This window comes from Alligator sinensis, unplaced genomic scaffold (assembly GCF_000455745.1).
Source record: "Alligator sinensis unplaced genomic scaffold, ASM45574v1 scaffold86_1, whole genome shotgun sequence".
Lineage (NCBI taxonomy): Eukaryota > Metazoa > Chordata > Crocodylia > Alligatoridae > Alligator > Alligator sinensis.
In genome coordinates, this window is record NW_005841971.1 from 396,111 (window position 1) to 410,594 (window position 14,484).

Sequence of the window (14,484 nt, forward strand, 5' to 3'; positions counted from 1 at the left end):
ACAAAATTAAATTGGAGTCTAAGATCTCGTCTTCCTAAGCCCCCTTCTCCTAAGAAGGCTCTTCAAGATGCTTGCCCTATAAAAGTCCCAAAGAAATCTGTTCTGCCAAATGGACAGAAAAATCCACCCCTAACTCTGTACTGAACACACATTCCCAAACAGGAAGTATTAAGCACAAACTGAAAAAAACTGTAAAACTGAAAACCCCCACATGCACTGACAGAATTGGGAAATACAGCTATCTTCAGTTTTTCCTGTTATTAACAAATCTCAAGTCTTAATATGACCTCACTTCAGAAAAGGCATTTAAGTGCATGCCTGACTCCTTCATAGATCCAGGGATTGGGCTTTTCATTGTAGGGATCCTTAAGGGTGCTTACAGACGTGGAAAAAAAAACAAGCAGCGTGCACCCAGAAGAGAAATTGCATCAGTTTGACCTGACACCCCAGCATCTGTATAGCTCCCATGCTTCAGTGTGGCTTTTTGGCACTTTTACCTAATAGCTGATTGAATCAGCTGTGGAAAAGATTGGATCAGCTATTAGATAAAAGCACCAAAAAGCCTCACAGAAGCACGTGAGCTACATAGACACTGGGGAGCCAGGTCAAACTGACGCGATTCCCCTTCTAGTAAAGCGGATTCCTCTTCCTCCACATCTGTCAGCACTCTAAGCTATCAGGTACATTCACATGAATAAAGACAAATATTGTCCGGTTCAAGCAAAATAACTTAAACCATAAATCTCAGAAATAACTTCTGATCTAGAAGGCTCTGTTCTTTTATCGTATATCTTGAGATACTTCATGTCCAGTTCTTTTTCCTGTAAGTTCCCCTTGTGTTTAGATGCAGTTGTGATCTCTTAGTGCTTCTGCAAAATGGGCCCAAGGTGTTTCAAATGGGCATTGTAAAAATGGAGGCCTCTAAAATCAGAGGTTACATCTGATAGGATAGGTATTATCATGGATCTAAATAAGGGCCTCTTTTCCACAGATGCTTCCCATATGGCAGCTTCAAAATAGGCCCTAATGAGGAAAAGAAATATTAAGCAACCCAGAATAGATTTAAACTGAATTAAACAATTTAGTTAAACTACTTGCATACTCCTAAAAGTAAACAACATACACCCCTATTTTCAAGTTTGCTTTTTTCTGACTCCTTGGTATGTAAATTTCCCCACTTTATATTCTGCTTGACCTCATTCTCATTTAAACTAAATTCCATATCTAATGTGATGGCAACGTAAAGGGGCCTTAGAGTGGTCACAGTTTACATATGCTGTGCTGTAAGGTACAGTAAAACATCAGTCCAGTCTGATATTCTTTAATGTCCATATGTGGGAAAAGGAATATCAATGAGAGCCTGTTAGAATATCTAAATAACAAAGAAAATCTAAATAACAAATCTTGATCCACCGCTCATTAGTGCTGTGAGAAGCTTCAGTTCCTGATTCAATTCAATTCGGTGGAGATTTGGCCCAATTTGGTGGCTGAATCTCCAAATCTGAATTGAATCAGGAGACCCTTTAATTTCTCTGAATCGAATCGGATCCCTCTGAATCAATTCAAATAGATTTGTAAAGATTCAGAGATTCAGACATAGACACAATTTTAAGTGTTTTTTCTACATACCTCAAGGTACTAGGAGGCTCATGAATGCTGCGATGGTGGGGTAGATGGAACATCCCACAGAAGCATGGGAGGCTCTCCAGTACATTCAGCAGCAGACCCAGAAGTGGACAAAAAGCACTTCTGGTCCACTTCCGGGTTCGCCATGGTGCACACTGGGGGGGCCCCCCGTGCCCCTCTGGCTCAGCAACTGGTGCCTCCTGGATCTGGGGGGGGCACCCAGGGTCTCCTCGTGGCCAATTGCTGAGCCAGGGAGGCGCAGGGTAGGGGCCCAAGCATGCTCCCCAGTGGACCCAGAAGTGCTTCCAGTCTACTTCTAGGTTTGCTGCTGAGCATGTGGGGGGCCCCCAACACTCCTGTGGGATGCTCCATCTGCCCCAGCATCGCAGTGTTCATGAGCTGCGCCTGGTACCTTGAGGTATGTAGAAAAAACTTTTAAAACTGTGGCTATGGCTGAATCTTCAGATTCAGATTTGGCTGAATCGAATCGGGGACAGTGATCCGAATCACCAAATAGAATCACTGTTCCCAATTCAGGCCAAATCTGAATCCGAATTGAATATGGCCTGTTTTGCACACCCCTTCTGCTCATGATGCTAGGAATAAAGGAGCAAGAAGTGAAAGGGCAAATAAATAAGACATTTATTTAGACATTTAGACATTAATAAGACATTTTTTTAAGTCCCTATTTTCTTAAAATAAAAAATACATATAATTATTCATAAAACTAGGAATAGCAAACATTCTCATTGCAAGTTTTCCATTGGTCTTGCGGCATATTCTTACCTCCAGTCATCTTTTGAGAGATTAGCTAAAATGTTCATCTCTTCATCATCTTGCAAAAGACGATAAGCCGCACTTACATGGTGGTTTTCAAGCACAGACCGGTCATTGTACAGAATGGCTGAATCTGACCTAAAATTTTAAAAGAACATAGAAAAATATATGGTTCTTTACATAAACTAAGATTCTTGATTGCATAAAACTTTGACTAACTATTGTGAAATATATACCATATTTTCTCACACATAACATACACCTTTCCCTCCCAAAACCAGTTGCTGGAAATTGGAACATGCATTATACCTGAGGGTAAGAGCAGGTTCTACCACTTTCTGGGTAAAACTGAAAATAAAATCTGCAGCAAACCACATGGAGCAGAACAATAAGCAGGCTCAGTTCCCTAGCCACTGCTTTCATTAACTTATTACAAGGAAATACCTTTTTTTTCATTCTGCCTTTCAAAAACAAGATGTGTTTTATATTCTGGGCCATGTTGTATGTGAGAAAGAATGCTATTTTACAGCTGCTGTACTACTGTATGCAGTGTGATTGGGCCAGCTGGAAAAAAGCCAAATGATAGTAATCCACCCTAATTTAAAATCCTCTTCATTGCTTAAGACTCACTTAAGCTCTGCATTAAAGACTTAAAAGAGCATATATGATTTTTGGATGAAATCGTGAGGCTTTTTGCTCAGTTCTAACTCAGGTTAAATTTGTATTGAGGTATTATTTTTTCCAACTATGGACTTACAAGATATATGCAACAGTGTAGGTGCCTAAACTTGGTACCAAGAGGTGTGAAACAATGTTTCAGTTTCATTAAAAGTAAATGTGTACACATGGGCAGTTACAACAGAAGAGTTAACAAGTAGTACATTTACCTTGCAGTATCTTGTTTGTCTGTCCATCTCTCCAGTAGATTTTTGAATATTCAAGCAGCATAAACAAGACACAAGTGTATTTACACCCCACTGGTTCTAAAGTAGTTTGACCTGACCAGAAATGCAAATAGATCTGCTTCCTGAGTGAACTGCTTTATTTTTAGCTCCACAGTATAGATGGATCTGCGAATGCTGATCTCTGGTCTGAAAGGTTGGATTGGTCTGCATCTGAAAACTGCTCAGTGACATTTAATGGGAGGACTGGGTAAGCATGATCCTGAGTGGTTCCCCATGTAACCTATTTGGAGGGAGCTGTGTATTTCTTCTACACATGCTGTCCTAATTCTCATGGCCAATGTTGCAGAGGAAAGATTACACTTCCAGCTTTCCCTAACTCTCCTAGATCCCTTTGGAGAATGTGAGAATTATTTAACCCTTGCATGTTGGGAGTTCAAGGACTGGATTGTGGCTAGCACAGAGGCAGAAGGCTCTTCTCAGTATGCCCAAAACATACTCGCCTTCCTGTGTCCCCTCCCCCTTCCCAGTGCCCCTTCACACAAGACTGTGCTTTTATATAAAGAGCACTTGGCAATAGAAATGAATCAGTTATTTCATATAAAGAATTTATGGTGTAACCATGGATACCAAGAGACTTACTGCTGAGAATATCTGACCTTTGTCACAAAGGGGAATATTGTCAAAGTCACAAATAGTAGTTAAAGACCTACCTAACGCTGGAAGTCAATGGACATTACTCATCCAACTGCCTTTTGTGCATCTGAAAATCTCCCTGTACATATCTCAAAAAAATAGTCTACTTACAAAATGGCCCTCGTCCATTCAAATTATTGGCCATTTAACTGATGGCTCCAGTGTTCCCCAGTGTTTTTAAAACAGGTATCATGACTTGTCACTGCAGCATCATAAAATACATTCTATTGCTGCAAGCGTGGTATTATACAGGGAAAGGTATTGGCAAAGGCTGTATTTTCTGTTAATTTCTGATTTTTTTATTAATATCCATTTTCACTTGACTAAGCCTTTGGATTTTCAGATTTAAACAGATCAGTATGCTTGCTTCTTTATAGGGAAAAGAAGATGTTCAATATACCTCACTTTAAAATGAGAGACATTGCACCTAAGATTACAGTTGTGGATTCCACAGTAAATGGTTGAGCAACAGAATATAAAATATAGCATAGGGAAGTTAATCTTGTTCACAAATTAAGACAAAAGCTCTGGCACTTCTTTCCCATCTACTCTTGTGCTGCTCTTTGCAAACATTCCTCCCTACACAGCTCACTCCTTCAACTATTTCACAAGAGTCTCACCGTGTCTGAATATGAAAGTTGTTGGTGGTTCCAGTGTGTTCATAGTCATGGACAGCAGCTGCAAAGATCATAGCAAATATCTCTAGCTCTGTCAGCCAGTGCTGAAAAAAAAAGATTAGAGAGCAATCAGATAAGCTGTCATTTTCTCAGGCATTAAAGCTTTCATTTTTTAAGGCGAGTTCTCCCCTGCTGACAATCCACACTTCACATCATTGCCTTTTCCCTAAAGCCTTCCAGATGTTCCAAAGCAAACTTCTACATGAAAGCTTAACCAGCGTTTTTCCTGAAGTTGTAGCTAAATAAATTAAATCCTGGCAAAATATTTTAAAGATTTCAAACACCAAAAAAAGCTGACATAAAAAAGATGGAAAGTTTACTTTCTTTGAAAGAAATGAAAACAAAAAATGTAAAAAGCAGTAGCCTAATAAAAGGAGAGTTTGCCACTTTTAGGCAAAACATAAATGCGTACCAACCATACAAGTTCAGCTATATCCACAGCATCAAATACACAGTATGTAATGAACCTATGTTTGCTGAGAACACTACATTACAAGCCTTGGATACAAAAGAACCCCACGAATATCCAGCGACTTCTTGAATCATGGGTCTTAGCAAATAAATAAATGTACACAATTTTAAAGCAAAAGCACAGCATCAAAATGGATTCCATGTTGCTTATTGGCTGGGCTTTTGGTTTTAGCCATGTTGGTCTAAGGACATAGGCAGGCAAGGTTCTTTGAGTAGATGTGATATCTGAGTAGTTGGAAAAAAGTTCTTAGCAAGCTTTCGGGTGCAGCCACCCTTCTTCAGGTATAGGGAGTCTCTGCATAATTTATGTGAAAAAAATTCAGAAAGTCCTTGGATAGCATTTTTTAATAAACTACTTAGATGCATGAGTCCTATTTGCCAATGCTTAGGCCACTTTGGAAATGGGACACAGTCTTGCAGGTCACTCAGGAGCCTTTCAGAAATATTCCTTGACTTATCCAGTCATTTTATATCTTAGCTTCCCCATCTGTAATATGTACTGATATCTTTAGGGTGCTGCCAAGATTTATTACTTAATGTTTATAACAAGATCAAGGGTCCTCTCAAGCCAGGCAGTCCACATGCCTAAAATTGTAAAGGCATACCAGTTTCTGTAGACAACATCACACAAGAGACTGATGGTGCCAACATCACGTGTGGCTGCCCGTGACTCCCCAGACCAAATGTCCAGGTACCCATTTACAACTGGGCCAATGCAAAGTAGTCTTTGGCAATAAACCAGACTAGGCTCTAACTTAGGTCTCCGGTGCTGTAACAGTTCTGCCATCACACACCTAATATTTAGGTAGCAAGTCGGAAAAAAAAGCTGAAAGTACTATTATTACTGAGTACAGTTTGAAGGCAGAGACATCTTTCTATTTGGTTGGTCCTACAGTAAGGTGGGCCCTATCCAGCTCTCTCTCATCAAAAAATAAATAAATAAATAAGATCACCACTGTTTCTCCACCTCTGCACATACAAAGCAACCTCAACCTTTAGCTATCTCCTTCAGCGTCACCCCTCCATTTATGATAGCCATCTTGCACCCAGTAGAGAAGGTCTCCAACCTCTGATGGTCTAAGGCTGGAGATCTCAGCATAAAGACAACTGGATTTCAGTTTTAAAATATTTTGCTATAAATATTTAGCCCAGCTCTATAAACCACCATTAGAATGGTATTCTTAGCAGTTTCTTCAGAAGGGGTAGGAGTTGAACTGGCATAGAGATCGTATTACTCTTCCACCCATACACAGGGTCCTTCAAGAACCATACAAGGCTTGGAGAACACCGGCAGTGGAAAAGCTTTCACTAATTCTATGGTGTTGTTTTTCTGTGGATAAGCAGTGTTTATTATTGTCCAGGAAAGCTATTGCACTCCTTAGGCAGGAACATTTTGGAAGTGTTAAAAAAAGACAGAAAATGAGGACTGCCTTGCTTATGTTCTTCAGGCATGATCTTTCACATCCTGAAAGCTCCTGGGCTTCCTTATTTGTCTCTGTTACCCTTCTGATGTAACTGGAAAGACAGTAGCAAACATGGAAGTCTGTATTGCTGTTACAATGTTAGTATAATGCCGATTAGTAGTGCTGTGCAAAACTTTGGTCCCTGATTCGATTCGGCAGAGATTTGGCCTAATTTGGTGGCCAAATCTCTGAATGCAGATCGAATCAGATGACCCTTGAATCTCTCTGAATCGAATCAGAACCTTCCAAATTGATTTGGAAAGATTCAGAGATTCTGATATACACACAGCTTTAAATGTTTATTCTACATATCTCAAGGTAGCAGGCGGCTCATGAATGCTGAGATGCTGGGGTGGATGGAGCATCCCACAGGAGTGCGGGGGGCTCCCCAGTGCTCTCAGCAGCAGACTTGGAAGTGGACCAGAAGCACTTGTGGTCTATTTCCAGGTCTGCCAGGGAGTGTGCTGGGGGGCACCCTTGCACCTCCTCAGCTTAGTGACTGGTGCCTACCGGGTCTAGGGGGGCATCTGGGGTCCCCCCATAACCAATCGCCAAGCAAGGGGAGCATGGAGGGGGACCCCCACATGCTCCCCAGAAGACCAGGAAGTGGACCAAAAGTACTTCTGATCCACTTGCAGGTTTGCTGCTGAACATGTGCTCCCCCTCCCCCACTCCTGTGTGGGATGCTCCATCCATCCAGTATTGCAGCATTCACAAGCCGCACCTGATACCTCGAGGTATGTAGAAAAGACATCTGAAGCTGTGTCTATGGCTGAATCGCTGATTCTCTGAATCAGCATCAAATCTTCAGGCTTGGATTTGGCTGAATCGAATCAGGGACTGTGATCCAAATCAACAAATCAAATCATTGTCCCTGATTTGGGCTGAATCTGAATTGAAAATAGCCCATTTTGCACACCCCTACCAGTTAGTATAATGGACTTTGAAGTGGAGATGAATGCAATTTAGAAAAGAAGTAAAATGTCCTTTATCTGAGAACGCTCACTGAAAATACAGATTGGGGTACTGGGGTTACTATATTATAGCAGCATACAATAATAAAAAATATTATGTGTAAATACTGCACAGTTAAAATAGATCTGTAAATATGGAGGTAGAAACAGGAGAGGTAGAGGGAGGGAGGGAAAAAACAGCTGGTAAAAGTGAAAATTTGCAGTCCCTAATTCAACTACAACCACAGTATGGAAAATACAAAAGATTCCAAGCAGCTTGCAGAGAACTGATGCAATCCCCATCAAAGTGGCAACATTACCTTTTACTAGGCTCTGATGGACTTTGTCTCACAGAATGGGGCTAGTTTTAAAAGAACAAAGCCATTAAGCATGATTGAGAAATCAGCAGGATTCTCTCACAGGGAGAGGAAAGCAAGGAAATGTGAATGTTTTTCATTCTGAAAGGGGTGATGAAAACAATCCCAGAACATACTCTTCAAGGCTGGTGGTGGAAAAAAAAAAGAAAGGCATCAAAGATCCCAAACTGGGAACAAAAAAAAGGAAATGAGGCATGTCTATAGTTCACATGACATAATAAACACAATGAATTAGCTACTAAGAAGAGCCAAAGGATCTAAACAAAAGTCCTTTCTGTGCAGAGACAGAAAGGACTAGATGAGTTTCCAGATCTAGAAAATAAATGGAATGCATTTCCAGGAAACACAGGAAAATGATACAAAGAAAACAAAAATACAGCAATAATTAACCTATTCTTCTTCCTAGGGTTTATGCTCATTTATTCCAAGGAAGTTATCAGTTTCAGAACCCATATCATAATGCTGATCTGCTTATTAACCATAATAGCCAGCAGGTTTTTTTCCCCTCAATTTGGTATGAACAAGTGACAGAAATCCCACCCTTCAGCAGCTTTATAGTCTGGCTTTATACTTCTGCAATTCTAGGCAATGTCACAGGAAGAACTTTCATAATTTACGGTTTGCATATAATTTTGTGGTTTCACAAAGAGATCACATTGTAATTACCAATAATTATCAAGATTAATTATATAATAGTGATACGGGAGAAAATAATTCAGGGGTTACAAAACAACAGAATTAATCATAGGAAGGAAGAAAAGGGGGGGCATGTTTTATACATATCTATGCAGTATGTCTCTTAAAAATGTTTTGAAGCTCTGTGTTTTGTCTACTATTCCATTTAAATTTAAAAATTGGAAAAAATTAACTTTGTACTTTGAATTTAGAATAATACCAAATGTATTATACTGCCATTAGATATACCAAATGTCAGAACTTGGAATGTTAAATTTGTTTCTGATCATTTCATAAAGAACATAGAAGAAATATAAAAGTTATAAAGTAAATTATGTAAGGAAAGATTTTGGTCTAAAGAGAGACTGAAAAAAGGTTAAGATTATTTCATTTAGAGAAAAGGGAAATAATGAAGAAACAAAATAGAAGCATATGAAATAATGAATCATAAAGAGAAGCAAATCAGGTACTCCTATTTTTCCCTGTGATACTCGATGAAGAGATCATCAGCAGAAACAAAAAGGCAACAGGCTAAAAACTGATTAAAACAAAGCACTTCTTTTACATCATAAGTAATTACTCACTTTAAGATACTGCTAAGACAAAAAACCTAGTCAGATTTTTAAAAAGAATTTGATATTAATGAACAATGGGAATATCCTTAGTAAAATTAAATAGGATAATGAAGTGTATATGTGCCTTAATACTCACATTAATTGCTGAAGATGCTTGCACTATAGTAGAACATAATTGCTCATTATGAATCTTGAGACCTTTTTTTTGAGGAAACAGATTGCTGCTTGCTATCAGAGGTGGGAAATTTGACTAGATGAACCATTGCTCTAGCCAAGATGGCAGTTCATATGGAAGCTTAATGGGATATTTTTAGTAAACGTATTTTTAATTGAAACCAAAATATTTTCTGAAAACGTACTGATTTTCATGAAACTCCTGGTGAAAAGTTTCTTAATTTAAGATATATTTAATGGCTCAAAAGATAGAGTACTTGATAAAGACAGAAATATGCAATGGAATAAAGTTATGCTATTCATTGGAATAAAAACTACACACAGGAAAGTGCCATCTCCTGCATGTCTTTACTACATATGAACAAAGGCAAACATGTTCAACCCTTTCATTAGTGATATGAACTACATTTGCTGTAGAATATAGCAGAAAAAAGAACAGAATTGAGAGAAGCAAACACGCAATTTAGAGAAAACATGTTTCACAAGTGAAGTAAAACTAAAAAGTCTCTCTTGACATATGGCATTGTGGAGTCTCTCATTCCTATTAAAGAAGTATAATTTTTCCTTTGTGCTACATTAGATCTTAAAGGAAATAGCACATGTAGTCTGGCATCAGGAAAAAAAAATACTGCATAGTACCATTCGTGAAAAACAGAAGAAACTTCATTAACTTGTCTTGCATTTAAGTGTGTTGTTACGTCTCAGCTCTGTGTTCTTGGGCAACCCTGGCACAGGATGCAGTCTGTCTGACTCACAAAGGACTCACCCCCCCTCCCTCCCCTCCTCTACCTAAATGAAACTGATTAAGATGCAGCGAGAGACACACCTAAGACCCTCAAGATAAGGGTGACAAGAGTGAACCAACTGCCCTAGGTCTCATTTACATCTGAGATGGAACCAGATGACCATTCATTTACATGAGAGATGGAGAACAGAAAGCCTGAAGCAGAGACTGCAGTGAATTCTGGGACCAGAGAAGCAGGGGAGCACTGCATGATGGGGAATCTGTGCTTCAAATGTTAATCAACCCATGTTCACACACACCCAGCTCAGCATTTATCAGACCAGTTCTAATCTGGATTTCCTAAGGACTTTTCCCCCCCCAGACACACACACACCTCTAAGTTTAATAGGCATCTCGGGCCGTACATTCCCCGGTCCCACTATGGGAGGCCTATTTAAACTTGATTGACTAAAACTCGGTTGCCGGGTTAGGGAATGCTGAGGCAAGAGACCGAGTCAGAGGGGGTATGGGCAACATTTGAACAATGGTTAAGGGGTCATCACAACGTCCAGCCCGTTGGAACCCTAATCACAGGTGTTGTCATACCTTTCCCGAGACGACTGGTGGGAGTCCTCTCCACAAAAGGTTATGAACACCCCAATAATTGCTTTAAGTCTGTTAAAAGACTATAGTAAGATCCAGAAAAGTCGTGCACAAGCTTCAGCTTAGCATAACAAGTAAAAATCCAAAATCCTGATACTGCAAGCTATCTATTGTTCCTGAAGAAACCATGAGATATCCAATCAGTATATCTGCCATCCATAGGAATTCCAAGCTGGCTCCCAAGTATTTGGGTTACTCCCTAATCTTAAGTGTTTCCTGATTATCAATCAGTTTCCTGAGATGGTCCAAACCAGATAACCCCTTGTCAATAGAAAAGACAATGATTTACACTACTGAGGGTGCTACGGAGCAGCTGAACTGAGGGTATAAAAATCTGTAAATATGTGTGCTTAAAAAAAAGGAAAAGAAGTAGAAGCAGGAGGAAAGAAGGAGAAGAAGAAAACCCCTGTGCTGACACCATCCCCTGTCGTTCTTGGGACGCTGGAAGAACAGATCATCTCTCTCTTCAAGGATTGTGCTACAGACTGTGCCTGTCAGCTTTGCAGCCTGAGTACCGTGGACTAGGTGAGATCCCAGCGTTCTCTGTCTTCTTTCTAGGCATAAACTTCTGAACCTGAACTGTATCAGTTAAGCTTGAGCTAAGTTTCCCCAAATACTTAGTGAAACCAGGGTAGTATTGTCATTGTTTGTGTTTGTTTTTCTTTTGCATGTCTATTACTACTAGTACTATTATATATTTCATATGCTTAGCAATAAATAACTTTTATAGTCAAACTGGTAGTAATTAGGTATATTTTTCCTTCTCTGCTTCTCTTTCCTCCCGTGCTCTGCAGCAACGCTTCTTTTACCTAAGCTAAAGATCCCTGTGAAGCCCAAACATATTGTGGGGTCTGCTCATCAAGAGGCCAAAGATTGGGACGTGCTGAGTTTGAAACACATAAGGGGATCAGCTTGTACAGGCTGATTGACCCAGTTTGACTCAGACGTGCCCTTATGAACTGAATGCTGGCCCATGAGGGTGTCAGCTGGACACCCAGCCGGATTCAGAGGGATTCTGTTTACCTGTGTGCTTGTGTCTGACTGCATTTTATTGTTGCTCTTATGAACTGATTCTTGGCATATGAGGGTGTCAGCCTGTCCATGCTGATCAGCCCGGCCAGGTCAGGCGTGTCACATTAATTTGTGTGTGTTTGTGTGTATGACTGATTGGGTGACTGGAGGAACCCAGCCCCATTGAGATTGAATCCTGCAAGATAGCTCCACTGGGGGTGAGGGCTTGCAGAAGGGAGAGATACAGCTCCATATAGTAACACAAGCAGCACATTGACAGAATCACCAAGACCCAAGAAACTATCCCTAATAAATGAGCACACCCCAAAGTAATGGGCAAATTTGGTAACAGTGTAATAATGATCTATATGGAGTAATAATCCTTAGTTTGATTTATTACATCCAAACTATTATGAAAACAAAGAACCTGATTTTTAAGGCTATGATCAGACAAAAATTTCATTGACTTCAGTGCCACAATGTATATCTGAACATGACTCTAATCCCAGTCTTTTTTAAAGAGATATAAATTTGGAATATGTATGTTCTACAATCATTGCACATGTGCCCGATTCTTACCTTTTAAAATGAAGAGGCAAAAATATTTAACCTAAAAGACTGTTTTTATATTTGTCACTTCACATGTCATGTGTACCAATAACAGGGGGAACGTAGAAGTCTGCTCAGGTATATAACAAAAATCTTGAGAGAAAGAGAAAGCTTGAAAGATGTGGGGTTTTTTCAGTCCATTGGCCATACACATTCATTGCCAAAATGAGATAAGAACCAGAACACACAAAGGAAAATGAATTAAAGACAAATATCTTTCCATTTCCTAGTCTCCTCAGTCAAAAGATGGATTTATTTAGTCTTAGATACATACAAGCTGTTGCTCTTGACCTAACTCAAGTAGTTGGGTATGTGGAAGGGGAGGATTGTTGTTGTTTTATTTGTTTTGTTTAGTTGTTCCTGAGTTTAGTTTTAATGTCTATGCAATCACATAAATTAAGGTGAGGTCTATATGTTCAAAAGTGTTCTTAACCAAATCCCCCACAGAAATTGTTCTCAGTAGATTTCTCTTGGGGAAACAGAGGCATCATTATAGTGATGGACTGTGAATATTTTAAGATGGAGTGCCAGCAAAAATTCTCTGCTTGGCCTTAGCTAACCCAGCTGTACAAGAGATGCATATATGTAAAAGAATCAGACAGACAAGCTGTGTGTATTGATTTTTCATTAACATTCCCCTTTTAAATATTTCCCTTTTCAGAACCTGAAAAAAGAGAAAAGAGGGGAAACTGTTATCTTAAGCAGTTACTCTTTGCTTGGAATAGTTATGCTTGGCTCTGAAACTATGCATGAGAATACTAACAAAATAGTATAAATTGAGGCTAAAGATACTAAAATAAAAAGGTAAAGTTGATAAAATGCAAAGATATGAAAATTATATTGTATAATCTAAATAGGCAGATGAAGAGCAAAGACTTAGTAAGGGGGTATCCATTTCCAGCACGTTTTAAATTACCATTAATTGCTGGAGATTCAAAATAAAATAAATTCAATTTAAAAATGAAAGCTGCATTTATGTATCTCAGGAACAGAAAGTTTTGAAGTATCCAAGGGAGCTGATGACCTCCATCGAGGGCATGAAATCAATAGAATTCTAATTTCCAAAGGATGGCAACATTTTTTTATCTATTTATTTTACCAGTGGTAATTCAGTCAGAAATTAGCTGCGTATTTCTAATGAGTTATAGCCCAGGTATGCTGTTGAACTTGAGAATCTAGACAGAACTGTTTTACATAAAACCTCTTCAGAGTAATTTATCAAAAGGTCTATTCAAGAAAATAATACCACTATATTTAAGTTAGAAGTGACCTAGAATTGTTGTGAAGAGAAAAATAAACTGAGTAACCTGGTGAAAAAGCAAGGAGAACTAATAGTAATCTAATATGAATAGGGACTGTGCTCCCTATTTGAACCAAAATCTGTAGGGTGGATTTTTCAAAAGGCTAATTTTCAGCCAAACACAGCTCCTATTGGCTTCAGTGGGTGCATCTATACGAGCATTAGTGGGCATTTATAGACATGTTCTGGAAGGTGGGAGGGGAGCTTTAATTAGTTAAAGTGCCCAAAGCATCATGCGTATTGGCATCCCCGTGCCGAAAAATGGCAGCCGGGGCACTTCAACTAAAGCTCATCAAATGAGCTTTAGTTAAAGCACCCCCACCACCATTGTTCAGTGTGGGGACGCCAATATGCGTGACGCTACAGTCTGCTGGAATGTGGTAATTACCATTCTCCAGCATCAAGTCTGCTCTAACGCACTGTAATTACAGTGCATTGCAGCAGCCTCACTGCACATCTTGGACACTGCTCGTGCCCCAGCCAGCCATGTCAGCGTCTACACATGTGCTACTGCGGAGTATTTACAAGCACTATCCTGCTGTAAAGTACATTAGGTTACTCCTTTCTAACAGGAGCACATGTGTAGATGCACAACATTTATTGTGCAGCCAGTTGGTCTACTGCACAGTAAACATCTCATGTAGACACGCCCAGTGAGAACACCAGGGCCAACAGTGACCACTGCTGACAATGTACCCTGAAGTTAATGCTTTTAAAATGGAAAATAAATCTTTACCCAGTTCATATGGAGGCAAGACTTTCTTTGACACCAACAGTAGCCCCTGAAATCTATGAGAACGTGACTAAAGAC

At 39.5% G+C, this 14,484-nt stretch overlaps 1 protein-coding gene across 14 annotated transcripts in view; it reads right to left on the reverse strand.

Moving 5' to 3' along the window:
- Positions 1-14,484, reverse strand: part of PDE1C (phosphodiesterase 1C) — a 306,544-nt gene that overhangs the window by 82,900 nt on the left and 209,160 nt on the right. For all 14 annotated transcript variants that reach the window (XR_003093365.1, XR_003093364.1, XM_025200593.1 and 11 more), the window contains 2 exons: positions 4,622-4,722; positions 2,413-2,541 (listed from right to left, as the gene is read on the reverse strand). Coding sequence is in view for 12 of the 14 variants with exons in the window: in XM_025200593.1 (XP_025056378.1) it covers positions 2,413-2,541; positions 4,622-4,722 (230 nt within the window). In the remaining 2 variants the exon portion in view is untranslated. The remainder of the gene's footprint in view (positions 1-2,412; positions 2,542-4,621; positions 4,723-14,484) is intronic.